Source organism: Mus caroli, unplaced genomic scaffold (genome assembly GCF_978045245.1).
Source record: "Mus caroli unplaced genomic scaffold, Mus_caroli_1 scaffold_6, whole genome shotgun sequence".
Taxonomy (NCBI): Eukaryota; Metazoa; Chordata; class Mammalia; order Rodentia; family Muridae; genus Mus; species Mus caroli.
This window is the reverse complement of record NW_028227261.1, coordinates 18435941-18463291: the sequence shown is the minus strand read 5'-3', so window position 1 is coordinate 18463291 and position 27351 is coordinate 18435941. Positions and strand designations below refer to the sequence as shown.

Sequence of the window (27351 nt, the reverse complement as noted above, 5' to 3'; positions counted from 1 at the left end):
AGGAATCAGTGAGCAGGCAGGGGCGGGAAGGTGGTGACACACTCGCTGCCTTTCCACGAGGCGACTCTAGAGCTGAAGACTAATGTCCAAAGTCTAGGTGGGCAGAGGAGCTGTGGCACCAGTGTCCCCAGACTGCCACCCTGGACATGCACACACCTTGTCTCAGAAATCAGAAGCAGACTTGAAAACCTATTGTATCTCATAGCCTTCCATAACTTTGACAGTTTCTCACAGACACCTTAAAACTTTCTGGAAAGATGGCCCTCCTCAAGTGTCAGATGGGAGTGAGCAGTGCCTCTCTGAAATGTGTGTTGGGTCTCCACATGTGCGGAGCTGAGCTGCCTCAAGTGCTCCTGCAGAGTCCGCGGAGACCACCCAGCCTCATGGAGATCTTCAGGGCTGTGTAAATTGGTGGCAAGGCTGGTTCTGAGTAGCCACTGGCATAAGCACATGCTGTGTCTTCCTCAGTGAAGTGGCTCTGACACATTGCCTTGTGCTGCCATTGAGGCCAGGTCTAGATACGGAGCGCATTGCTCAGGACTCTGCCCCTCTTGTCTCTGCTTCTCTCCTGGCTTACATCAGGCCGTTATGGCGGACATCTCTTCTGTCACTTATTCAGGGTTCTAAGGAAGGAAACAAGATGGACTCTTCCTGCTCCAGGTGCCCAGGCCTCCAACTCTGCTGCTGAGCCAGAAGAGAGGGCAAGTGCAGGTGCTCTTAGAGATCAGGGAGGTACCCTGCCTGGCTGGGAAAGTGAGAGCAGCTTCTCCCCAAAGCTCACTGGAGGGAAAGGTTGGGGATTGTCACGTGGGTTCCGCCATCCATTGTCATCAGAGGCTAAGGAATTTCCCAAGAACATCTGGGAGGACTTATGTGAATTGAGCCACCCCATTTCTGGGGCAAATATTAAGAAAAAAAATAATCCTTTTCTCATTTTTTCAGTACCTTAGTTCACTCACCCCCAGTTCTCAGCCTCTGGGTGTTGTTTATGTGTATGTCAATGGCCCTGAAGCCAGAGCCCTTCCTGCCAGGGCTGTGGAGCAGAGGTCTTGGGTGTCTAGGTGACTTTTGTGTGGCACTGAAGGGTTTCCACATTGTTGCTGGGGGACAGGGGTGGCAGGCCATGCCTCTCTCCTCGGAGCTGCTCCTTCCTGCCGTTGGCCTATGCCACAGGAAGACTTGGCTGTCGCCCGTGAGTGGAGCTGTGAAGCCCCCTGAGGCGCCTGCACATGCCTTTCCTTCATGTTGGTAGACGGAGCAAATGCACAGGCCCCTCTGGGAGGAGACACCCCACCCAATGCTAAACTGTCCCCGTGAGAGTCTAGGAAGCAGGCTGGCTTCAGGTCCACTGGAAATACACATATCTTTCCTGAAGGAAAAGGAACAGTTGAACATCTGGCACCTCTGAGCTGGCCAGGCCATGCTATTTCCAGGAAGGCTGAGTAACTGAAGCTGCTGTGCCCTGGGCGGGGCATGTGAAAGCAGACTGTCTTCAGCTTGTGACAGTCCCTGTAGTTCAGAATTCTTGGATCATGGCAAGGTATAGAGTAGAGGTCAGGCTTGCCCTATACCCGAGCCTTCACCCACCTTCCTAGCATATGAGGAACTTGCAGGGTCCTTGTGGAGAGCCCTGGACTTCTGCCTAGCATATGAGGAACACAGGGCCATCTCTGAACCTCAGGAGCCTCTAATCCTGGGAAGGCCACAGCGGACCAACTCATCAGGAGTCTCAGTGCATTCCAAACAGAATAAGGGGCCGAGCTGCCATGGCTTGCTGCCCGTGAGCCCATGTGAACAGCATCAACACTGTGCAGATGGTCACGGTCACTGCCTGAGCCTGTCACCTTGTCTTCATTCCTAGAAGCTCTCCTTAGAAGCCGAGGGAAGGAGTGGGCAGGAACTGTGCCGGACGGCCTCAGCCCAGACCAACTCACTCAGAGATAGGGAGGGCTCAATGCCTCCCTGATGGTTCTCTGCCATGAGAGCCAAGGAGAGACTAGATTCTATCTTCAGGCCCCAGCTTTGATCCCGAGTCTGTAAAGACTTTGACTTTGTAGGGAATTGGAGGTAATCACCCGCACATGGAGTCCGTCTGGGCAGAGTGGCAGCTGGGGCCAGGGTGGCTGCCTTGCAGGCCCTCTGGCTTATATCTCCCATGGGGATTTAGCACACATGTGGGCTTGTGAACATTTCCCAATTAGGGATGAAGGACTAGCAGTCCTCAAGGTGCACAGGGGCAAGTAGCACTGGGGAGCCAAGCTGGGGCACTGCCTGACTGCCTTTGAACTCCCTTGGTTCCTGCTTTCCCTGCTCCCTGTCCCATCCCCACGCTACCTCTCCAGTCTTCCCTTCCCTCCACCCAGTCTGTCTCCACTCCACTCATTTGCTGCCTCCTGTCTTTGCCATCCTGGGTAGAATGATCACAGTAATGTTTTCCCCTTCCTGGAGAGTACCCGTGACAACAGTGCACAGACGTCTAAAGCACCAGGCTTTAGACGGAGTTGGTTTGTGAAACTGCATGGAAAATGCCTGGTGTGCTTGCCAGAGGCACCAACTATTCTAGGTCCTCTTGAGTTCTGTCACTTCCACCCTGGCCTGGGATCTCTCTCCCAAGGCCCAAGGAAGTTTTCTGTCTTCCGTGGTACAGCCAGCTCCACGCAGGGAATACAGGAGAGCAAATTTATGGACCACTGTGCAGTCTGCCAGCAGCAGCCATCCTCAGCCCTTCAGTCCCAGATCTTGTCTAGCTTTCAGTCGGAACTTCAGTGCATGGCCTGGGGAGGAGCTTAGAAGTGAATGCTCCTGTGCAGGGCAGTGGCTCCTCACTGCTGGGGATAGGTGCCTTCTCCCCAGCCAGAGCAGCCATAGTAGGCTGATAGGGGACCAGCTTCATCACCTTGATCCTTTAGGTTCTCAGAGAAGACAGGGACCTGCCCTACTCCAGCTCAGTTGGATCTGGCCTGGCCTCTGGTTCTGCCCCAAACCAGATGTTCTAACTGAGAAGGGGGGCTGGCACCACTGGCCTCCAGAGCTGATTACTCCCATATGGACCAGACATCTTGCTCTGTGCTCTGCGATCCCTTGCTCTTAGCTCAGAGCAGATAATACCTTCAAACATGCGGTTGCAATTTATTGGCCTTATAAGTTAATTTTAGGGGGTGTGCAATTGATTGAAATCAAAACTTAATGAAGGCCAGAGTCTGGGGGTCCAGGATCAGGGTGGGAAGGAGCCCTGTGTTCTTGCTTTGTCTGGGGTCTGAGAAGCTCTTCAAAAGCTGTAATTAGCTTTTCTAATCAGCCCTGCTTTCCTGGAAGAACTTTACAGAGTAAAGCAGGGGTGACGTTCCTGTGGCAGGCCCAGAAGCCTGCAGGAATAGTTGGGGTGCTCGGTAGATGGCCTTTACAGGCTCCCTAACTCCTGTTCTCGGGATCTGACATCTGAGCAGCCCTGGCCCAGGGAGGGAGGGCAATACATTTGTGTGTGAAAGCTTGCTTCCTTAGTGTCCTACAACTCTGAAAATACATCCACCTGTGCTGTGTGCTGTAAGGTACAGCTTTTCCTGGATGAAGGCACTCAGGGTCCATTCCTTTGGGACAGTTGGAAACGGTTTCCTGGGGAAACCCTGCAGAGATGGAAAGCCATGTCAGAACTGAGGATGGCCTCTCCATTCTGAGGTTCAGGCACCACCTGTAAAATCATCCTCTCGTTCCATGAGTCAGCACATGGTGGGGGGGTCATGCTGGGGGGGACCTTGGTTCATTTCTACCCTTCCTCCCTGACTAACTTGGGTATGAAGTTGACTTCCTATGACATACACTTAACTCTGCTTGCAGCAGTTACCATGGAGATGCCTTCTGAGAGTGGTATGGGGCTATTTCAGTGGTGGCCTTGGCTCAGTGACAGTTATGCCATCAGTGTCACAGGCCAAACTGTGCTCAGCCAACACCCACATAGCAAGGCATCAAATAAATGTCTGGGAACTAGAGTTAATGATTCTTGTGAAATCTTCCCTTGGGGTACAGCGAGGACACAGGCAGGCACTGATGGTTCCTATCATGGTAGCTGGAGAGTCTATTGAGCAGTCATTTATAGAGAACATCCCATGGACTGGGCCAGGCTTTGTAGATTCAGCCAAGATAGAGCCAGACCCAGCCCTGCTTCACATGACTCCCACCCAGTAGGCTGAAAAAGCAGAAATAGGACTACAGACAGACAAGTGGACAGATGTCTGTACCATCTTGTAAGTACTGAAGATGAGTCGCAGCAGGTACCGAGGAAGTAAAGAGCGGGGACCATGCCGTAGACGGTGGCTGACGGACAGCTGGGGTGGTCATCAGGTCCACCTTGCCTCTATGGAGAGCTGGTCAGCCGTGCCTAGAAAGCCTGCTGGTCAGACTAGCCTTGGCTGGTGTGAGCCCTCCACTCTGGGACCAGCCTGCTGTCCCCTAAGGAAGCATAAACTGTAGGAAGAGCCTGCGCAGAAGCCACACACCCCTTATAAGATCCTGGGGTTTCAACAGGTGTTGGAGCAGTGCTTCTCAACCTGTGGGTTGTGGCCCCCCTTGGAAAACCTCTGTCTCCAAAAACTTTAATATCACATTTCATGAACAGTAACAAAATTAGTTATCAAATAACAATAAAAGTAGTTTATGGAAGGTTGAGGACACACTGTGGTAAGGACACGGGTAAACTCTGGTCACCTGCGTCCCCAGCCTTCTCCCTCTTCCCATTCTGATGTCTTGGCTGTGAGTACAGCTCTGTCTGGGTCCTTTGGCCCCTCCTAGCACATCCTTGAGCCATAGCATTGCATAGCTGTGAAGCAGGCAGGGTGGCCCACGATTGTGCTCTGAGCAGTGGAGAGGGCAGGGCCTGATTAAGGGCAGCTCTAGACAGAGACTGCAGGGAAAGGCGCATGGTCCACAGGCACTGGCACAAGGTGGGCTTCTGAAAAGTCCCACGGTCTGGCATGGAGACTGGAGCAGAGGCCCAGCAAAGAAAGACTGACTGGTTGGTCCCAGGCTCCAGCTCTTCCCTCTGTCAGGCCAAGTGAGGTATAATTCAAGGCCCTACACTTTCCAGTACCGGGACTGCCCAGGACCTTGGTCTTGTGTTCAGAGTCCCCACAACAGGCTGAGGAAGAAGAGGGAACCAAGTCAACATGAGGCAATGGAGACCATGCAAGAAAAATCTAGAGCTGGTGAGGCCAGCATGTAGCAGTGGCCTCTCCCTGTCACTTCAAATAGGTCTCTGTCTTCAGCTCTCAAAAAGCATCTTGCTTCCTGGAGGCACAGCTTAGCACGGTCTCGGCTGTGTGAAGGGTGCGAGCAGCTAAGGGCCCAGGCCCACTGCAGTTGAGTTGTAGTTGAATTGGGAGATGGGGAGTGAGGACCCTCCCCACCCTCTGAGAATAGAGGGAGCTTCCTGACCTCCTGCCTAGACGGCAGCTCTCCTGGGGATCTCTGACACACCTCCCCACCCCTCCATCCCCCTACTCTCAGATGGGTATCTGCTGCGGTTCCCAGAGTCCCCGTAGAACTTAACGTTACACCCGCAAGAGACTAGTGTTAAAGAGCTCACCCCAGTTCCCATCGTCTGGTGTTGTCTGGGGATTGGTTGCCTTGGTATGTATGCATTGTCTGAGTTTTCATCTACTTTAAAAACAAAAAAACAAAAAAACAAAACAAATGGAAAACAGGGGTATGTGGAAAGGCAGTTCCTTTGTGAACATGATCCCCCAGAGCCAGCATCAGGGACTTTGATTCCGCCCAAATTCTGGGTTCCTGTAGACATATGGCACTCAGTCACGCTCAGGTTTCTGCGGTTCTGCATGCTGGAATAAAACCTCTCTGGAAGCCAGGCCTAGCTCCCCCACTGTCAAGGCTTTCTCTCTCCAGAGTGCCTCCCTCCCTTAGCTGAGCTGCCTTTGAACCAGACAGGCAGGCAGGCAGACAGATGGTTGCTTGGAGCAGGTGATCAAGGATAGAGTCCCCATAATGCTTTTTGAGGCAGGGGCTTTCCTTCCTGAATTCCTTGTAAGTCTTTTTTTTTTTTTAAAGATTTATTTATTTATTACATGTAAGTACACTGTAGCTGTCTTCAGACACTCCAGAAGAGGGCGCCAGATCTCATTACGGATGGTTGTGAGCCACCATGTGGTTGCTGGGATTAGAACTCTGGACCTTCAGAAGAGCAGTCGGGTGCTTTTACCTACTGAGCCATCTCACCAGCCCTCCTTGTAAGTCTTAACTGTCATTCCCTGGCTCCTGAGCCATCAACGGGTTCCTCGGCTGCTCTGATTTCCTGGTGGTTTTCTTTTTTTTTTTTTTTTTAGGTTTTTCGAGACAAGGTTTCTCTGTATAGATAGTCCTGGCTATTCTGGAACTCACTTTGTAGACCAGGCTGGCCTTGAACTCAGAAATCTGCCTGCCTCTGCCTCCCGAGTGCTGGGATTAAAGGTGTGCGCCACCACGCCTGGCTCCTAGTGGTTTTCACGTGTACACTTAGTTACAGCCTAAAGGTTATATGTCACTTCTGCCTGCAGGTGGGATGTTCCACCAGGCCAGTCAATCTGGTGTGGGCACAGAATATAAGCCTTAAACCAACCATTCCAGACAACTGTCCCAGCTTGAAACTTGCGTACATTCCCTACCCTTCTGGCGTTCAGTTTTGGTTCGCTTGGGGTTGTATGTATATGAGTTCACATGTGCACGTGTGCAGGGAAAGCGTGTGTGGACCCAGAGGTTGACACGGAATGTTTTCTTCTGTTACTCTCCACCTTAGTTTTTGAGAAAAGGTCTCTCATTAGCCCTGAGCTCACTGCTTAGCTAGCCTGGCTGGCCAGCAAGCCCACACTGCCCGGTTTTATGTGGGTTGTGGGGATCCCAGCTCACATGCCCATGCTTACATAGCAAGCACTTGGCCCGTTGAGCCACCTCCCCAGCCCCTACAGGTTTTCTAGCTCTGAAGTCATGTATTCAAAGCCTCTAGCCTAAAAAAAAAGAAAAAAAAAACAGCTTTGGTGAATCGAGGTGGTTTGGTAGTCCCAGGGCCCCGAGTGTTGCCTTGCTGAAAGACTGGGCTCCATGGAGCCAGCTGCATTTCTGTAAGGAGTGTCCACGCAGAGCAATGGCTGCAGTGTTGAGTGTAGATGCCCCATCAGATCCCCAAGCCCCTCCAGTCACGGCTGTTCCCAGAGAGGTCTTCATCATTTCCCTTGGAGTAAAAAAACAGAAGGCTGTAAAGAGAGACCATAAAGGACAGCCGCGGCCCAGATGTGCACGTGTGAGCATGGCTGGCATTAAAGTCACACATGCCTAAGTCGATCGGTATGCTTGCTCAGGGGATTGTTGCACCTGTGTGTACTGGAAGGGATTTCCACAGAATACCTGCCCCTTGTCTGTGGGCAGACTGAGACATGTTCTATAACTGGTAGAAACAGCTGTTCTCGCACAAACGAGGGTGACTGGGATCTGTATCTCATCTGAACGCAGCCACCCGAAGCCAAGGTTAACTTCTCTGCTTTGTGTGTAGCCAAGACTAGCTCCCAGGGCCATGGAGGTGGGACTTTGCTCCCATCAAACAGCACTCCATGTTTCTGCGGGAAGGCCTCCTGAGCAGTTCAGCGCTCATAGGGGCCAAAAGGGAATAGTTGGATGCTGCCAATAGGCATCGAGGCAGGACTCTTGGTCTGTCACCTTCTCCTGTCTCTAGACATACTGTCCACAGACACCCTTACACTGAGCTGGTATAACTAGTCAGAACTGCATCTGTTGCCCAGCCCTGCAGTTATGGACGTCTGCAGTTCTCTGAGCTTCACTCTGGCCCATGTGGGCAGCTCCTGGGTTCTCCTCTTGGCCAAAGATAGGCAAATCAGGAGTTTGTAGCCAGAGCTTACAAAGGAATGTTAGTCACAGATAGGAGGCAGACAGCTTCAGCACCTGTCTGGGCACACTGGGGGCTCTTCTCATTCCTGAGCTGAAGTTAAGTCGCTCTCACCTGTGAGAAGCATCCTTCTCTCATCAGAAGGATGTGAAGGGTGGTCCAAGAAGCCAACCACTCTTGGTAACTGAGGACTTGGCACTGGGAGACTGGGGAGGAACATGAAGAGAAGTTACTGTCTGGGAGCTAGAACCTCTATTCATGCTGGGATGTATCTGTTCTGTGGGTTTTTTTCTCCCTAGCACAAACTCTGTCATCAAGCAGGAGAGCCTTGTCTATGTGAGCTTGTCCCTGCCATATCTACATGGTAATTATAGTAAAAATGTCCCAGCAGCCATCTGTGACAGTCTTGTGCTTCTAGTTAGTGAGGTCTCAGAAGGCCCTATCTGTGACATAAGCGAATGGGCAAGGGGAAAGTTTCAGAATCCAAGAGTGGCTGCCACTGCCAGCTTGGCACAGATGAAGGGCATCCACCGGTTAGACCATTCTAACAGGTTTACTAGACCCTGATGTACCTTTGCGCCAACCCCCCCTTAGTCATTGGATCTCTCAGAGGTCTCGAGACCTTCATTTGTCTTGGTCTGTCTTCATCTTGACAGAGGTGCCAGAGTCTAGCCCCTCCATGTTGACCTCGTTTTCCCCTGCAGCGCCCTCGCCCAGGCCTCACTGTATCTGTCTAGAAGGCATTCATACTCTCTCGCCTTGCCTCTTCCTCTCATATATTCTGAGTCACAGAGATCTCTGTGGGAGGGTGGCCCAGGGCTTGTGAGTGACAGTAGAGTCTGAATCCATGTGCAAGAAGGCAAGTTGCTGGCCACAGGTGTCCTTGGGGTGGCTACAGGCTCGGCATGAGCCTTGCTGTGGACTGCTAAGTTGAGTACTGTTCTCCCACCATAGTAGGGACCCTGGTGAGCTGTAGACAGGTGGATCATAGTGACAGGAGGGACACACTGCAGGATTGAAACACTGGGAACCTGTTGGAGTCCATGGGAGCCATCTTGAGCTCTGTGGGAAGACAGGGTGAGGAGGTTGAGGTGGTTGTAAGGTGGTCAGCTGTGCCCAGTGTCCGAAACAAACCTTTGCCTCGGGAGCTATCGAGTGCCTGTGCCTAGAACTGTGTACCAGGAGCTTTTGAGAAAGATGGAAGAGGTGATGAGCCAGCTCTTATGACACTCAGTATCTACCTCTTAAGGCTTGTGCAGCCCCAGGTCCTAGGGGTAGGCTGAGAGGCTTGCTCTTACCGGCTCCCTGGTTCCCACATGAGGAAACCAATATTCCCAGTTTTGGTTTTAGCCTTATTTAAGGTGTGTGTGTGTGTGTGTGTGTGTGTGTGTGTGTGTGTGTGTGTGTGTTTGCATGTGCGTCCTCATGAGAAGCCAAAGGAGCCCTGGGGTGTCTTCCCCTACTGCTCTCCCCCTTATTCCTATAAGGTAGAGTCTCTCACTGAGCCTGAAGCTGGCCTTTCACTGAGAGTAGCTGGCTAGTGAGTTCCCTGGGTTTGCCCGTCTCTGCTGCCCAACACTAAGTTGACAGGTAAGCACACCTGCGGCTATGCCTAGCTTTTCTTTTTTGTTGATCGTTGTTTGTTTTGGATTTTCTGTTTTGTTTTGATTTGATCTTGAGACAGGGCCTCACTCTGCAGCCTTGGCTAGACTGGAAATCACTCTGTAGACCAGACTAGCTTCACCTGCCTTTGCCTCCCTAGTGTGGGGGTTACAGAGGTGTATACCTCTACATCTGGCCTCAGCCTTTTTCTCTTTTTAGTGTACTTTTCTTAGTGTATTTATTTTACATGGGTGTACATATGGAGATCAGAAGACAGTCTGTGGGAGTTAGCTCTATCCTTCTGCCATGTGGGCCCGGGGATTGAACTAAAGTTGTCAGGCTTGGCAACTTGTCCTTACCTGCTAAGCCACGTCACTGACCAAGGCCATCTTTCTATGTGGGTGCTGGCGACTCTGTTTGTACAGAAAGTTCTCTCGCCCGCAGAGCTGTCTCAGGTCGTACCTTTACAGGCTCTTGCCCACGTTGCCCAGCTCTAGACCGTCTTGCCTCAACCTTCTGAGGGTGGGCTTATAGGTGTGTGTGGCCATCCCTGGATGCCTTGACTTTATTTAACCAATCAAGCTTCAGAAGAAGATCCCCACTTAGCATCTTTGAGGCTTCATCTCTTCCTTAAGCCTCTGCCATATGGGTCTGTGGGCCTGGGTCAGCATCGTGGGGACTAGAGTCTCGTGGCTTGAGCCCAGACCTGCGGCAGTTACCCAGGCAGATGCCCATGGCTGAAGGGAGGTCCCTGTGAACCCTAGAACCACAGTTAGTTTCTTGGAGGGCACTGGAAGGTCAGCTCCAGCAGGAATGTCCTGGCCTTGGCCTTACTGTCTTGTTTTGTTTTAAGGTTGTGGCCCTGGACTCAGTGCATGTGAAACCTTTGCATTCGGACCTGGCCTCTGTCCCAGGAGGCAGGATTGTAGGCCAGCTTCCAAAGCCACTCAAGGCCCATCTCCTCATTCCATCTGCAGCTCGGGTTGGCCAAGGCTGCAGTTTGGGTGGATCACAGTTACAGCTCAGGTTCCCAAAGCAACTTTCCATCCAAGGGCTCTGCACACCTCAGCATCAAACACTCCATAAAGTCCTCAGGCCAGGATCCTTTTTACTTCTCTCCAGTCGGTCACTTTGAGTGTAGAATGGTTTTGCTTTTTGGTTCCACAGTGCAGACTGTGGCGTGAATGTGACTGATGATATGCAGCTGGAAAGGGGTTTTCAGAGACTCAGAAGACAAATCATGATCCAGTTTAAGGATCTTAAGGAGGGTAGAGAATATGCTCACATAGGTGCATAATCCTGACTGGCCTCACTGAAGTGGCTAGCCCCTCGGAGGGTTTTGCCTTGTGCCTCCTGCTTCATCCAGTGCAAAGGTACCCCCTTGTCTCCCAAGTCACTTAGTGGTTACCTTGTCATTCCCAAACAGAGGAACTATAGCTTCTCCCCTGAAACCCCCATTTCTCTTTTTTTTTTTTTTTTTTAAAGATTTTATTTATTTATTATATGTAAGTACACTGTAGCTGTCTTCAGACACTCCAGAAGAGGGCGCCAGATCTCATTGCGGATGGTTGTGAGCCACCATGTGGTTGCTGGGATTTGAACTCTGGACCTTTGGAAGGGCAGTCGGGTGCTCTTACCCACTGAGCCATCTCACCAGCCCCGAAACCCCCATTTCTCAAGGCCTACAAGACCACTCCACAGGTCTGTTCTTCTTTGTAGACAGCCAGGGCCACCAGGGCTTCTGATAAGACTGATGGCTGATGTATGCCTGCTCCTCAGACACCAGTAAAGATCACACACACGCACACGCACACGCACACACCCTGGTGATCTGTCATTGAGTCTGCTGTGAGGCTATCTAGGTGGGGCTCAACTCCTCCCTTCATAGCCCAACCTTGTCCAAAATGACATCTCTGGTCCTCCCGAGAGGTAGCTCCTGTCTCCTGATTTAAGCAGACCTCTTGGCATTCGGGTTGTGTGTAGTGATTGTGTCCCTCTGTTGTTTTCCCTTCCATGAGGAGAGAGGCCCGAGAAGAGCCTGTGCTTTCCTCTCTTAAGGAATGTTCTCCCACCTGACTGGACTCCTTGCCGTAGGAGCCCTGTGGTTGTCCCCTCCTAGACCCCTTCTCCTCAGTCCTTAGAGAACTGGGGGTTTTGTCAGAACCTCAAGTTAGATTTCAGACTGGTATCAGCTGGATCCCCTAGCTTCCATTGCTTGGCCACATTGGATTCCACAGTCTTGTTGACATGCAAGGCCCAAGAGCAGGCCTGGAGCCATGGCAGAGCCACCTCATTGAAATAGCATGTTAGCATTTAAACAATAGTAATACTATTGGACTCATTAAATGTACAAAGGCCAATCAAAGTGCTTCCATGTGTGTGCTGTTAGTTCTGGCGGGCAACGCCTCCAATGGCTTCATGTGGTTTCAGACAACATTTTAGCACATTCTTAAAATACCCACAAAAGCCTTTATGTAAAAACTCATAAATGTGAACCACATAAAATTATTTTTTTCCGTGTTTCATGTCACCATGATCAAAGTCCGGTAGGTAAGAGTAAATTTTCAAAGCCTTGTCGAGGTCCTTCTTTAATGAATGCTTCACGGGCAGCGCGAAACCATAAACCATATAATGGGGGTACAACTGTCTGAGCACCCCGTGCCACCTCCCTTCTCATAGTGCTTGCCAGCAAAGCTGGGGCTTCCGGATGATTCCAGAGTGGCCCTTCTAATCACTCTGGTTTCAGTCCCTTTCCTTTGTATTAGACATTCTCGTTGAGACTTGCAGCTGAGTGAGGTCCCTGAGGTCCCCCTTCGTGGTATGTGGAATCAAGTCCGTTCTTGAATTGTTGGGGCGCTGTCTGAGGAACTGAGTCTCCTCTTGTCTGCCCTGCTCCTGCAGAGAACACTCAGTTCCTGGGGAAAGCGGGTGTGGCAGGCCACTGGCAGCATGACCTCTGTTCTGTGGCCAGTAGGGAACCTCCTCCCGATGGCCACTGGCCACTGTGGAGAAGGGCTGAACAGCAGCTGCCTGGTGAAAAGTGCCACGCTTACCCATCCTGCACCATCCCTGCAGTTACATAAAGTCCAGCATCTCAACAAAGGCTGGAAGGAACCTCGGAAAAATTAGATTTGTGGGAAATGTCAATTTATGGTATTATGGGGTGATTTTTAAATTTATTTTTCTTGAAAAAAGTTTATTTTTTTAATTTAGGGAGGGGAGCCCACAAGGAGGTCACCTTCGGACTTGCATTTCTGCCTCCTTCAGAAATCTAGACCCAGCCAGTGTGGTCTGCGGAGGGGAGCTGAGGAACCTGAGAGACACTGCCCAGAGCAGAGGCCAGGCGTCCAGCTGGGGTGCAGAGCTGAGACTGCCATCCCACCTTATAAATGCTTATACAGCAGCGAGGGTGTGTCCCGGGGATTCACTGTAGGTCACCTGGTGCTTTTGTACTGTCACTGGACAGTGTTGACAAACACTTTCAAGGCACTGTGTTTGCTGGCCCCTGCCAGGGCAGCCTGAGCCAGCTCACGGAAATGGGCCTTTGACAAGAACAACAGTACAGGAGGCTTTTCACGAAGTTCACGGAGGAAGGATGGTGGTCGCCGGGACTCTGGGCCTGTGCTCTGCAGGGCCAAGTGGGCAGAGCAGGAAAGGAGACATCCAGCAGAAGTACATTTTCACTTCTGCTGTGGGCTGGGTCTCCCTCCTCGGCTTACAGCAGAGGCCCCAGTCTCATCCAACAGGGTGGTCCTAGAGGTGACATCCCAGGAACATTCAGAATGCCCCAGTGTGTGTCGCACAGCCTGTGAGACACGGCTCCTCAGGGCCCAGAGCACAATGGTTTGTCTCCCTTGTGCTAAGGGGGACAGAGGCGCTTGTAGAAAGTTTCTGAACAAGATAAAGTATTAATGCCTTGGGGTGAGGTCCTTGAGCCCCTTGTTGACCAGCATGCTGGCTGAATTTACCAAGAGATGGTCCTGAACACTGGCCCATGGGTGCCCATCTGTGCCGTGAGCTGCACGGACTCTGCCCAGCACTTAGCCAGCAGACACTCAACAGGTGTCTACTGGGCAAGCCTGCTGTGTCCCACCCTGGCTGATGGGCATCAATAACCAGAAATTCAGTTTGATCCTTCTTCACAATAAAGGTGAAGGCTGGGCCCAGTCCTCAGGGAGTTAGGAGTGGGAGGCAGAAAAGCCATTCCACCTGCACTGTGTGACTACGGGGAAGATCCATGTCCTCAGCAGGACAGGAACTCTTTTTTTTTTTTTTTTTTTTTTTTAAGATTTATTTATTTATTTATTATATGTAAGTACACTGTAGCTGTCTTCAGACACTCCAGAAGAGGGCGCCAGATCTCGTTACGGATGGTTGTGAGCCACCATGTGGTTGCTGGGATTTGAACTCTGGACCTTCGGAAGAGTAGTCGGGTGCTCTTACCCACTGAGCCATCTCACCAGCCCGACAGGAACTCTTTGATGTCGTCTCAGTTATGCTCTAGTGTGTATCTTGTTTGTGGGCAAGGGGACAGAGGGGTATTTTCAAATCAAGATCAAATTGCAGAAGAGTTATAACTGGCTCTTGGTGCCTAAAGATGCCCCTGTGAATGGCAAAGTCTTGGATGCCAAAGGCCTTCATATAAAATGACAGGAGGTTGGGGAGAGGCTGGAGAAATGGCTCAGAAGTTAAGAGCACTGACTGCTCTTCTGAAGGTCCCAAGTTTAAATCCCAGCAACCACATGGTGGCTCACAACCATCCGTAATGAGATCTGATGCCCTCTTCTGGGGTGGCTGAAAACAGCTGCAATGTACTTACATATAATAAATAAATAAATCTTAAAAATAATAATAATAATAATAAAGAAAATGACAGGGTAGAAAATGACAAGGACCTACACAGCTCCACTCATGTATTCTAAATCAGTTGAGTTTGCTTGTAACACCCTTCGTTGCTGTGAGACAGGGCCTTGTGCTGTAGCTCTGTCTAGCCTGGACTCAGACTGTGGGAATCTTGTCTTGGCATTCTCAAATGCTGGGCTGCCAGGCATGTGCCCCTCACCTCTGGGACTGCTTAGCATGGGGCAGCTCCAGTGCGAATCAGCAGCAGACACACAGTTCCTCTGAGCAAGTCACAGGGAAGAACAAGTCTGTGAACACTGGTGCCCGTGGCGTTCTTTCTTTAGCCAGAGTCTAAGGATGTGGAGCTATAGGTATGGAGCTGACTCCCCAGAGACTCCTTTTTCCTCTCCCTCGTTCTCAAATGTTAACATTTAGCATGTGACTTCTTTTTTATTGTTTTTTTTTTTTTTTTTTTTTTTTTTTTTTTGGTGGTTTTTCGAGACAGGGTTTCTCTGTGTAGCTCTGGCTGTCCTGGAACTCACTTTGTAGACCAGGCTGGCCTCGAACTCAGAAATCCGCCTGCCTCTGCCTCCTGAGTGCTGGGATTAAAGGCGTGCGCCACCACGCCCGGCTTTTTTTTTTTTTTCTTTTTTTTTTTCTTTTTTATTGTATAACAGCTTTTTTTGTGACCACAGTGCTTGTCAATTTTGACTATGCTTTATTTTAATATCAAAAACAATAGTTTTCATACCATTACCCCAGCACTCAGGAGACCAAGACAGGAGAATCTTGAATTCAAAGATAGCCTGGCCTAATCTGCTTGCCAAAAACCACCCACTCCACCCCAAGTAATCATTTTTGGGTGTGCACTACCCTTTTCTTCAGTGTCCTAGCCTCTAATCACTCTCCTTAGCATACTGTTCCTGACTGCATGGGCTGTAGACAGAGCCAGCCAAAGCCCTGCTGGCTACAGCCCATGTCTGCCTGAGACCCACCATGAACCTATAGGGACTGAGGCTCCAACCCCATGGTTCCAGCCTGGAGCTTGCCAATGTGCCTTCTGCACTAATGGGCTTTACCTGAAGTTAGACACTGGATTTCATGGTGAGGAAAATACTGACCATGAGAGATGTAGTTTCCTGGAGTTGTGTTGGTTAGCTGAGTTTGAGGTCACAGCAGCTGGCTTCACAGATCTTAGCAGCCATCTGTCTGTCACCCTTGGATTTGGGACCCTAGCTGCATGGCTTCTGGTTCTTCCCTCCTGTTTCGTCAGATCTGTAGGCTTTCTGGTGCTGGCTGCCCCACACAGAGCCCGTCTTCTGTTAGATTCTATAGCAAGGCCCTCTGAATGTGTTGTGATGTCCACAGGCTTGTCAGACAGCCTTCCTGAAAGGTAGAAATGGTTTTGGTTTTGGTTTTTAAAGATTTTATTTCTTTATTTTATATACATGATGAGTACACTGTAGCTGTCTTCAGACACACCAGAAGAGGGCATCAGATCCCATTGTAGATGGTTGTGAGCCACCATGTGGTTGCTGGGATTGAATTTAGGACCTTCAAAAGAGCAGTCAGAGCTGGGCGTGGTGGTGCACGCCTTTAATCCCAGCACTCGGGAGGCAGAGGCAGGCGGATTTCTGAGTTCGAGGCCAACCTGGTCTACAAAGTGAGTTCCAGGACAGCCAGGGCCACACAGAGAAACCCTGTCTCGAAAAACCAAAAAAAAAAAAAAAAAGAGCAGTCAGTGCTCTTAACCACTGAGCCATCTCTCCAGCCCCAATAGAAATGTTAAATGAGGTGATGGCCAGCTCTGTGATGAGGAGGGACACACCATGCTGCATCTTGTGACTGATAGGAAGCTGAAGCCTAGAGTTCATTCAGTCCACACGACAGAGACAGAGCTCAGCCTCAGAGACTGCGCTTCCTGGGCTTCTGCAGCCTTAGGAGGGTCAGGCCAGGTCAGAATGTCACCCCTGGGTTCTCGTGTGGAGGGTCCTTAATCCTAGACAGGCATTGAGAGTGTCATCTAAGAGCATCAATGCTACTACATGGTGCCCAGGCCAGAGGCCCAGAACTTGCCTTGGCATCTAACGGTTCATGGGCATGTCTCTTGCAGGTATTTTGAAGGTGGGGTCTCATCAGTCTACCTCTGGGATCTTGATCATGGCTTTGCTGGAGTGATCCTCATAAAGAAGGCTGGAGATGGATCCAAGAAGATCAAAGGCTGCTGGGATTCCATCCACGTGGTGGAAGTGCAGGTACGGACAACGCCCCAACTGGCAGCCAGTCTCCCAGTGCAGGTGCCGCACCGACAGTGCAGCTCTTCCCCCAGATACTTCTGCAAGGGAGATGCTAGGCTATGAGCCCGTATTAACTCCTAAACATGTCCAGAACCCACGTGAGTAAAGTCAGGGTGACACGATCATTGATGCTGAAAGACCCCAGAGAACAGAAGGCACAATGACAGTTCTGCCCTGTACAAACATGGGGATTTTATAAGAGAGGAATGGCCTTGGTGGGTGGGTGGGGCTCCATGTCTGCCTCCTCAGCTCAGGTTCACATGGTCACGTTCTCAACCTTGTCCCACAGGAGAAGTCCAGTGGCCGTACTGCCCATTACAAGTTGACCTCCACGGTGATGCTATGGCTGCAGACCAACAAATCCGGCTCGGGCACCATGAACCTGGGAGGCAGCCTAACCAGACAGGTAGAACTTCCGCTCCAGTCTCTCCCCAGTGCCCACTGGTACCAGAAGCAAATGAGCACTTTGCCCCGATTAGAAAGGGCATGTATGGGCAGCTGCCAGTCCACCTGCTAAGGGGCATTTGAACATCACTGCCGACTGAGCTGCGTGTGGCTATACACCAGCTGTCTGACAGGCAGCTGCCCGCTCTAGTAGGACCGCGTGATTGTCAGCTTGTCATCCACCAGGGCTTGGCGTCTTCCACGCTCACACTTTGCCGAGTTTGCTAGTAGTCAGGCTGTGGGCTCCACGTGAACTGCTTCCCGAAGTTCCTTCCCAGTTGCTTGTTCCCTGACCAGGCAGGGCTCTGCATGCTCATTTTCCAGCTTTGCACACTTGAAGATTCACCGAGCCCATTCCGTCTGTTACTCACCTGTCCTTTGCTTGGCTGTCTCTAACCGCCATATTCTAAGATGCCCCTTTCAGACTGGGAGCAGAGCATAGGACTTGCACTTCCTGCACTGCATGCCTGACTCTCAGCATCTACATTAGGAACTATTAGATGCACCCAAGCAGCTTCCAGACCCTTGACACTCCATCCAGAGATCCAGGTTTATAACCTTGACACCTTCAGGACTTCTCACACACATGTCCATCTTAGGGGAGCACAGAGGAGCAGACTAAACACAGCAGCCGTCCTCAGGTGGAGCCCGCGACACAGAGCCCTTCCTTTTCTTGAATGTCTGGTTTCTTCTCAACAAGATTATTGTGCTGGGGACGGGGATGAGGCGCAGTGATAGAGTACTTGCCTAACAGGCTCATTTCACAGTACCCAGACCACCCAAGATAATTTTATTTTTGATAGCTCCTAAGAGAAGCACATGGCAGAAAAGTTTGGGTTCATAATTCTTTCTTAGGTATGTTTGTGTTCTACAAGCTACACAGGAACCTACATGCAGTTGAAAAACAGCAGTGCAAAGGCAGTAAGGCCAGTGCCAGCCTGCACATCTGGGGCACATCTGGGCTTCCACTGGAGCCTTAGAGTCTCCTGTGCACGACCTGTGCCATTGTCAGGGTTAGATGCCACAGGGAGCCCAGGTCCTCTAGACAGGGCTGTCTCAGAACGCATCCTGCCATGTGGGCATGCACCCTCAGTGTCTCGGGCCCTTGACGCAGGCCAGCCAAGTCTCTGGGTAGCCAGCTTCACCACAGCCTGCCCCCATTTCTCCCTGCTACCCAGTGAATGGGCGGGAACCCCTAAGTCCATCCGGAGGTTACTTCCCACCCTTCTTACTGCTGGAAACTGTCTGTAATCATACCCAGAGTACACTGACCCACGCACATATTTAGTCGTCCGTCTCCCTAATAGTTTAAGTCAGCGCTGCCAGCCTATGGCCAGCATCTGGCTCAGTAGTGCCGTCCTCAGTAGCCCTGCCAAGCTAAACTCAGCCTGCTGAGTGGCTGCCCTCAGTGCACCTTGTCTGCATTGCCTCTGCTCTGCTGTCTTGTGCTCTCAGGGCTTTCCTGCGGAAATCTGTGCTGCTGTCATCATCCTTAGGGCCAGGGCTGTAATTCATCCATGGTACGTTAGTTAATGCTGAGGCTCGCCTCCGTGTGAGCAGCTCTAAAGAGGAGACGCCACAGATGGATGGACAGATGGACACTAACAAAGCAAACCCCTGAGGAGCCAGGGCAGCGGGGGTGAGCGGCTCTACCCTGAGCCCCGTGTGACCTGGACCTTTTTCTGTGGTTGCCTTGGATGGGGACGAGGGTTCCAGGACGGTTGTGTGGATGAGCGCACAGCAAGCAGCCGCCCGCACGGCCCTCCGTTGAGTAGATTCTAGACACTTGCCGTAACAGGTGAGGGAACTGAGGCCCTCTCGTGCCATTACACAACTGACTAGGAGCACAGTACCAGATCCGGGATTTGAACCCACATGTGTCTAATACAGTGCCCTTTCTTCCATACACTCTCTGGGTCAGAGTTCAGGTGACAGCAATTTGGGAGTGATCACACACAGGCAACACAGTTTTGGCAATTGGTAGGCAAAGGGTTTCCTTCCGCTGTCATACATCCCCACTCGACGGCATCAGGAAGAACATTCTCACCCAGTACTGACCTGTACACCATGCTGTCCAGCTGTGAGGAGCATGCCTCATCAAGGATGAGCAGGTCCCCATGTCCCCAGTGCTGTTCTTCCCCAGCCTGACCCCAGGGCCTTTGCTCAGTTCCCAGTTTCCCAGGCCCCATGGACAGAAGGCCAGGGCCTGTTCTCAGGGGTCCCGTCCCAGCAGTAGTACAGGTTTGGTTTGCTCCTTGTCCTGTTTTTCTTATATGGCTTCTGAGAATACATTGAGGGAGTTGAGAACCCTTCTTGGTGGCACCTGTCATGGTGATAAATGGCCCCAGCTGTGTGTCCCGGCTGCTCAGGACACCCCCCTGAGAGTGTTGTCGTCCCCTTCACTGTGTCCTTTTGTTGCCTCCACTCAGAGCTGTCTCTTGGGGACATCCGCTAGATGGGAGCTAGTCTTCTGGGGGTGATGGGAACAGCAGCGAGGCCTTCTGGGGAACTCATTCCAGCTTCCTCGCATCCTTCTGCCAAGGCGGACTCCACATGTGAGGGAGTGGCAGAAGGTGCCCCTGGCAAGCTGCTGCCACTGAGGCCCCAGTGGGAAGGCCAGGAGCAAATGAAAATAAGCAGCAAGCCAAGTCCTAGCTAGGAAGAGGAAGCTGCCTGGAGAGGTCACTTCGCCTGTGACAGCAGAGACGTGGGAATGAGGCGGACCGTAAATCTCTGGAAAGAAATCCAAAGACTCCCATCCGGGGCAGGGCTACAGATGTTCGCTTCATTTTCTTTTCAGACTCTAAATAGTTAGACACAAAGGTGGGGTGATGAGTTGAGTGAGGAGATTGGGTTTGCTGGTCATTTGCAAGAAGACCTCCCCCAGCAACCACAAGCACCCCTAGGTCTTCAGGAAAAGCCCAGCCGCCGGCTGGTCTTTGCCATGGTTCCTGACGGGAAAGGCCTCCCTGACCTGGGCTTGGCAGTTAGGCCATGCAAGATATTTTTTGAAAGAAGACAAACTCGTGGCCTTTACTTGCAGGTAGTGGGAATGAAGGCTGGGACAGACCTTTAGCTCGGGGCTGAGGTGTCTGGGGTGGTCGGGGTGGTCAGGATGGTGCCATCTCAGTGCTGTATATAAGATGACCTGGCGCAGGAAAAGCTGACATGAGACCACCACCCACAGGCCTGCCCTGGCTGTGGAAGGCAGGGCGCTGGGCCGCCAGAGGGCGGAAGAGGTCGAACTGGATCCTTCCCAGAACTTGAGAACCCTGAGTTGTGGTTTTTCCTTGGCTCTCCTGGTAGACATATATAATATCCACCCCCCAGTGAGGTTGTCTCTAAGAAAACTGCCAAGCCGGGCATGGTGGCACACGCCTTTAATCCCAGCACTTGGGAGGCAGAGGCAGGCGGATTTCTGAGTTCGAGGACAGCCAAGGATACACAGAGAAACCCTGTCTCGAAAATCCAAAACAAAAAACAAAAAAAAAAGGAAAGCTGCTTTCAGACTCCTCCAGAACATGGTCCAGGCTATAGCCCTGTCCTTCCATGGCCATGTGAGCAGACAGACCTTATGCTTTTTTTTTTTTAATTTTTTTTTAATTTATTTACTATTATATCTAAGTACACTGTAGCTGTCTTCAGACACACCAGAAGAGGGCGTCAGATCTCATTACGGATGGTTGTGAGCCACCATGTGGTGGCTGGGATTTGAACTCAGGACCTTCGGAAGAGCAGTTAATGCCCTTAACCACTGAGCCATCTCTCCAGCCCCGGACCTTACGCTTTCTAAAGTTCTGTGTGCTCTATTGACTCCATGCTAATCTGGTTCTCTCCTTAGCCCACAAGGCCTCCTCAGGTCCAGCTCAGTCAGGCACTCCTCCTTCCTAGGGTGGGCACTGTGTGAGCACTGTCTCTGGCTAGGTGGCAAGGTTAATCCTGGCCTGACAGCCTCGAGTCAACAGCACAAGCTGGGCACACTTGGGCACGGTGCATGCTTTAACAAGGGCTGTGTGCTGCTAAGCATGTGCTGGCACCACGTGTATGTTCATTGCCTTAGCATGCAGCACAGGCAAGGACGCGGATGCCAAGGTGAGCAGGGCCCTTTGCACCTGGGCATGAGCTCGAAGCAGCCACCTCGCTGCTGGCCGACGAGGAAAGACACTTGTGGCAGTGGGGAACCGTCTTCCCCTCCTTGAGGCCACAGCCGCCACATTCAAGCCCTTGCTTTGCCTGCCTCTCCCCCACCTCAGCCAGAGAGAGGAGGGAAGAGTCTTGATGGAGACAGGCGAGCTGGGCCCCGACTCCAGACTCGGTGGGAACCACCGTGGGGAACATCTGTGCCGCCACAGAACATCAAAATGTTTTCCTTCTGGCAGCTTCTTTTACGAGGGTGTAATGATATATGCACTGCAAAAACAGTTCTGTTTTTGGTGAGCCAGCGCTGCCAGCAAGCTGACCCCAGCCAGGTGCGGGAGGACGGAGGCCTGCCGTGAGGACGGCAAGGGGGCTACGGAAACTGCCTGAGCTGGGAGCTTGAGCTTTGAGGACCCCTGTGTGCTCCTGAGGAGTCCACCCCCCACACACACACATACACGTGCGCACAGGTCTAGGATTCCGGCCTTTCCCTGCTGGAAGGTGGCTCTTGATTTGGAGGCACAAGCATGTGACGAGGCACTGAGTCGCTCTTACCTGCCTGGTGGGGAGAGCCCTTACCCCTCAAGCTGTGCTCACCCCCAGGCTGCCACCACTCACTAAAATGGCCCTTGAGAGACCTTAAAGCCTTCATCCCTTCCCATGTAGAGGCAAGAATCTCCCTCTGCATAAAGCAGAGGACTGAGAGAGTCTGATCTCGAGGGGTGCAGGTCACTGGTCAGAACCCCCCACCGGAGCAGCTCTGCGCAGTCTTGAAGCTGGACACGGGGACCATGTGGGATGTTGGTTTCTAAGAACTCCTTTGGGTGAGAAGTCCCGTCCTTTCTCTGAGGTGTGCTCCCCAGCTGTGTTCAGTGCACACTAAGCAGCTGTCTTAGTAGTTGACTTTCATTCTTCACCATGCCCCACCACACCTGGAGTGGGACCGTGGCTATCACTGCAGTCATGAACACTCTCACTATGCTAGCTTTGTGAAGACACTTCACAGTCTAAGACTTCTGGAGACCCCCTTGCCAAAGGATGCCCAGCAAAGTTCAGGAGCTAGACTAGGGGACCGATGGCTCTCACAGGCCCGCATCACCACCTCCTTTCGGCAGCTCTTAGTCAAATCCCTTGCCAGCACCAGAACTCTGTTCTGCAGAGTCATGTGGCTCTGGGAGGCCCTTGGGTCTAGCCTATTACTCTTAACTAGATTCTCAGCTCACAGCAAGGTGCTAAATGACCACCCCACTGTTCCCCAGTGGTCCAACTCTAATGCTAACTGTAGTATAAGCAGGTGCCTATCTGTTAGAACCTATTGGGCCCACTCTGCCATATGCAGTGACAGGCCACTCAGCCCTGCTGGCATCCTGGGATTCCCCCTACACACGGCCTGGCTTTACTACTCCTTGTCCCATCCAGGAGGAAGGAATTGGAGTTACTGACATTTACATACCATCATGTGGGTTCCAGAAATTGAATCCCAGTCCTCTGGAAGAGCAGCCTGTATTTCTAACCACTGAGCCTTCAGCCCCCTCGTTTAGCTTTTAAATACTTAGTACTCTCCTGGTTCCCTGTGAATCTGAAGGTGGGCTGCTCTCTTCTCTCTGTTGCACCCTTGTCAGGGAGGTAAAGCTCACCATAGGAAAACCAGAACCCAGCAGCAGGTCCCCTTATCTCCCTGCCAACTCCTCCGTTCATGCGCTGAGCTGGCTGTTGGCCCTGTGCCTTATAACCCAGGAGTCTCACATTCCCCTGCACCGCTAGCTCCTGACTTTGGAGTGGTGGGGATGCTGGATAGGGATAGGGGCTGGGAGTCCCTCCTAGCCAGGTGTTAGCTGACAGGGTCCATGGCTGCCATTACTGGGCTAGCCATTCAAGATGTGTCAATGATGGGATATGGGAGGATTCCAATGCCATACCAGGCCTCACCCAAATCTGAGTAGCAGTTTCTACCTGTGGCTGCAGGAGTGATGTAAAGACAGGCAAGGCCAAAGTGATGGCCAGGGTGGCCTTTGCCCTCCCTGTTGTGGCCCTAGGAGCTAGGTGGGAGGCCCATCCTCAGAGCGGCATCAGCAGGCCATGCCTAGAAATGGTAGGACTTCAGGTCTGCTGGCCAGGCTGTTTACAACCCAAAACTTAAGTCATTGGTGCTAGAAAAGTGGCCTTATAACAACAGTTCCACAGAGCCACCAGCTGCCAGAGGACCGTGACACACAGGGGCAGAGGACTGAGGGGCAGGAGTGTTGGTCAGTTGGTGGTGTCAGGCTGCTTTCTGGAGCTGCAGCTTTCTCTGACTAATATATCTCTGCAGATGGAGAAAGACGAAACTGTGAGTGACTGTTCCCCACACATAGCCAACATCGGGCGCCTGGTGGAGGTGAGTGATCCAGGTTCACCCTGCCCCAGTGCCGCACAGGCCTGCCTGCTCTCCACTGCCTCCCTCCCTGTGCTGCAGCTGTTCCCGCCCTGCCTACAGTGTTCTGAGTTTTCATCTCACTTGGAAGCAAGTGAAGCCGGGCTCCAGGCCCACCCACCCCAGCGCCTCTGCTAGGCCTCGTTTCCCCTGATCGCTGTGTGTGAACAGTGATGAACTTGGGGTGCAAACAGATCGTTGGAACACCAGGGGCCTTGGAGCAGCTTCACTTGTGGCTGCTGCAGCCTTGCCTGTCACCACGTCCCGTTTGGAAGTGGGGGGTGTTGTTTGGACTGGAGACATGTTCTCTGGTTTCACAGAACTGTTCACAGAGATGGTGGCCAGGCAGTGCTCTGGTGATGTGGTTTAGACCCACTCCCGGCAGTGGTCAGAATTGGCCATCAGCCCCTAGGTGCTGGCTTCCTCCATGCTTAAGGATAAGAAAGACCCAAAACACAAATTATAGGTGGGGTTCTGGCAGCCTGGCACGGCTCTCAACACAAGGGAGTGGCCCCACAGCTCCGCCCTGTGGCCAAGGCAGGGACTGCAGGCCGGGAGGTTACAGGTGGGTGTGGGCCTCGTTTCCTGTGGGCTGGCTCCACTGACGCACCTCCCTTCCCAGGACATGGAAAACAAAATCCGAAGCACGCTGAATGAGATCTACTTTGGAAAAACAAAGGACATCGTCAACGGGCTGAGGTAATGTACCAAACCTGGGGCTGCAGTCCCAGATTCCTTAGCGAGCTGAGGTCAGGGATGGCTTCACAGTTGCAGTTTGAAAGGCTCAGAAGTTGGCTCAGCACTTTCTGTGACCTCTACCAGGTCTGGTCTCTGGGCTCACTGACCACAGCAAGCTTTGATACCTGCATGGTGGAGCTGGCCACGGGCTGGCTACAGAATGTGCCCAGGCCCTTTGGAGTTGGGTTTGGGAGGCCCCACACAGATCTCAAGACACTGAAGAGAGCTGAGCAGCCTGGCCTGGGGTTCCATTTGAAAGCTCCTGCCGCTGTCTCGTGCTCTGTGTTTTGCAGAAGCAGGCAGGACTCACTGGCCTCTGGCTCCAGTGGAGTGGGAGTGGGAGGCAGGACCCAGCTGGGGACAGGGGAAGTAACTGAGGAGGGACTGAGATAGCACTGGCCTTGGAGTCATGTGGCCAGGATCCTGTCTGAGCTCTTTCCTCTTTCCCCACTCCTTTCTTGGTGGCCTTGTCCCATCCGGGAGGCAGGGTGCCGACAAGGTTAGGAGAGCAGAGTTGGGAAGAGCTCTGCAGTCCAGCTCTGTTGTGACTCTGTGGGGCCTAGTCTTCTGATGTCATTCCCTGGCCCAGGTTTTAATGCACCCAACAGAAAGGCGGGGTGTAACTTGTGAGTTCACCCAGCAGCATACTTTAGGGAAGACAGCCCCTCCTGGTCCCCAGTGGTCCTGAGTATCTGATCTGTCAGGCCTGACACTGGGGCCCATGGCACCAAATGCACCCTCCCCTGCCAGGCCAGACTCCTCCATTCCCAGAAATGAGGGCAACATGAGGAGCATCCGAGAGCCCCTAAAGACCGGGGCCACTGCCAACTGTGGTTGCAGTGTGCAGTCAGTTCCAGTGCCGTGGCGGCCTTCTCCTGTCTCTGCCTTTGCCCACGGCTGCCAGGTTCTTGTTCGGCATTGCTGTTGCTCTCTTGCTGTGGCTTCACCCTCTCTGAACACTCTCTGTAGATCTCTTGATGCTCTCCCCGACAACCACAAGTTTAAGCAGTTGCAGAGGGAACTTTCTCAAGTGCTGACCCAGCGCCAGGTCTACATCCAGCCTGATAATTGAGCCGACCCAGGTATCCTGTCTGAAGGGCGTGAGGCCTCCCCACTAAACAGGACTCACCAACCTGCCGAGACCCTGCCACTAACCTGTATCTGCTCACAGCTGGTGGGCAGCCACATTAACGCATAGTCTCAGCCCCCGTAGTGTGACCGTGTGTGTGCTGTGTGTGCTCTGCACTCTGGGCAAAGGCCAGGTTTGAGCTCTTGCTCCTGATGAAGCTCAATCTGCGGCACTATCTCCACCTCTCCAGCAGAGGGTGCTAGGTGCACCCACTCCACTGGCTCAAGGAGCCAAGGGCTGTGTGTGTGCCCTGCCTTCTGCTGGCTCACTCACTCGGGTCTCACAGCACAGCCAGATCCTCCCACCTCCTCTACCAAGAACCTTACAGTCCCCAAGCTACATCCCAGGTGGTCTCCTTCTTATTCTCTGTGAGTGACTGAGTTGGCCCCCTAAGCCGGGCCAACACTCTTCCAGGCTGGCCACTGCTGGGCCCTCTGTGCCCACGCCCTCCCTTAATGAGCTGCAGCTGTCCCAGCAGGCCATGCTGATGGGAAGGAAAACAATCCTGCTTGTTGACAATGACCAACAGCCATGACTTGGCTTATGACAAAGACAGATACAGATATAGCCAGCATCTCGGGGGGAGGCTTTAAACCAAGGCTCGCAGGACCCACAGGCCCCAGGGCTGAACACCAAAGGCCCAGCCCAGACAAGGACCTTGGGATTTACACCGAGGCTCCAAGCTGGGGGACTCCCCTCCCACAGTGGTCTGAGCCATGTGCTGACTTCAGGTCCAAAGCAGACTGCAGTTCTAGCCTGGATGGCATCTCCAGGCCTCCCACTGGAGAAGACTCTTTTAAGGGATACTCCTGCCATCCCTAGCAAACCAGCTGGAGGTGTCCTGAGGGGAGCCCAGCCCGTCGGCCACATGTGCCCACTCCTTGGCCCGACCCCAGCTCTACCTGAACCCTCATGCCATTCCTCACTGTTAGGCTAGCCTGAGATCCTGAGCCCCAGAGACGACAAAGGGATCCTTGAGTGGCAGCAGCTCACACATCATCAGTGGCGTCTCAGCTCAGGTCCTGTCCTCACCGTCTTGAAGACTCCTCAGGCACTTCCACGGTCTCTCTCTCTGTCCCATCCGCCTCACCTCCCCCAACTTCAGCACTGAGGATGGACTTCCGATAGAGCTCTCACTGTGAACTTGAGCCGCTTGCCGAGCATGCGCCCTGCCTCTTCCACTGCTTATGAGCCCTCAACAGTTGCTGCATATAGTTTAGTATGCTCTCAACTAACCGATGTGTCGTGAAAGGAACCATCGGGACCTGTCTGTCTCCAGCCCTGCCTCCTTGCCTGGTCTGGAAGTCGGCTTACTGATGAGGACTGAGATGTGTGTGCCAAGCCCTTGCTACATTGTAACAGTTTCCAAGCCTTGGCTGTGTGGGCTTTGGTGCTTCCCTACCAACCTAGTGGACAACAGCGGGCCCAGAGTGTCCCTCTCCACGGACTGCCTTTTAGAATGCAGGCGTGCAGGGCTCTGCCGGGCTGGGTTTGCAGCCAGCAGCACTCCCGCGCAGCAAAGGCTCTTGTCTTGATCGCAGTGGCTGAGCCATGCAGAGGCAGGTTCCTACGCATTTGGTAGGGATGAGGGGTTGCTACACCTGGTTTTTTAGGGTAAGGAGCCAGTCTCTGCTGCAGGTAGAGGGGGTGGGGTGGATGCTTCGTTAAAAGGTCCTCACTATCCACAGCCTTCACCTCTCTGCTAGCAACGGGGGCAATAGGTGTGAGGGCAAAGGCCCGGCCGGGCTGCATGGTTTCTGAAAGCTCCCAACAGTTTGTGGCCTGCGTCGCCATCCATGGACCTAAAGGCCAGGTCACCCACAGCCTGGGCAGAGATGACCTGTGTCCATGGTGGCAGCAAGGTACT

The 27351-nt window shown here is 52.5% G+C and overlaps 1 protein-coding gene across 2 annotated transcripts in view; it reads left to right on the top strand.

The window, feature by feature from the left end:
• Positions 1-27351, top strand: part of Capzb (capping actin protein of muscle Z-line subunit beta) — a 100015-nt gene that overhangs the window by 72063 nt on the left and 601 nt on the right. The window contains exons 5-9 of one of the 2 annotated variants that reach the window (XM_029475858.2): positions 16440-16581; positions 16913-17029; positions 23516-23581; positions 24240-24316; positions 25325-25437. In XM_029475858.2, coding sequence (XP_029331718.1) covers positions 16440-16581; positions 16913-17029; positions 23516-23581; positions 24240-24316; positions 25325-25427 — 505 coding nt within the window. In that variant the 3' untranslated portion in view covers positions 25428-25437. The remainder of the gene's footprint in view (positions 1-16439; positions 16582-16912; positions 17030-23515; positions 23582-24239; positions 24317-25324; positions 25438-27351) is intronic. The other variant, XM_021159602.3, reaches the window with a different exon arrangement.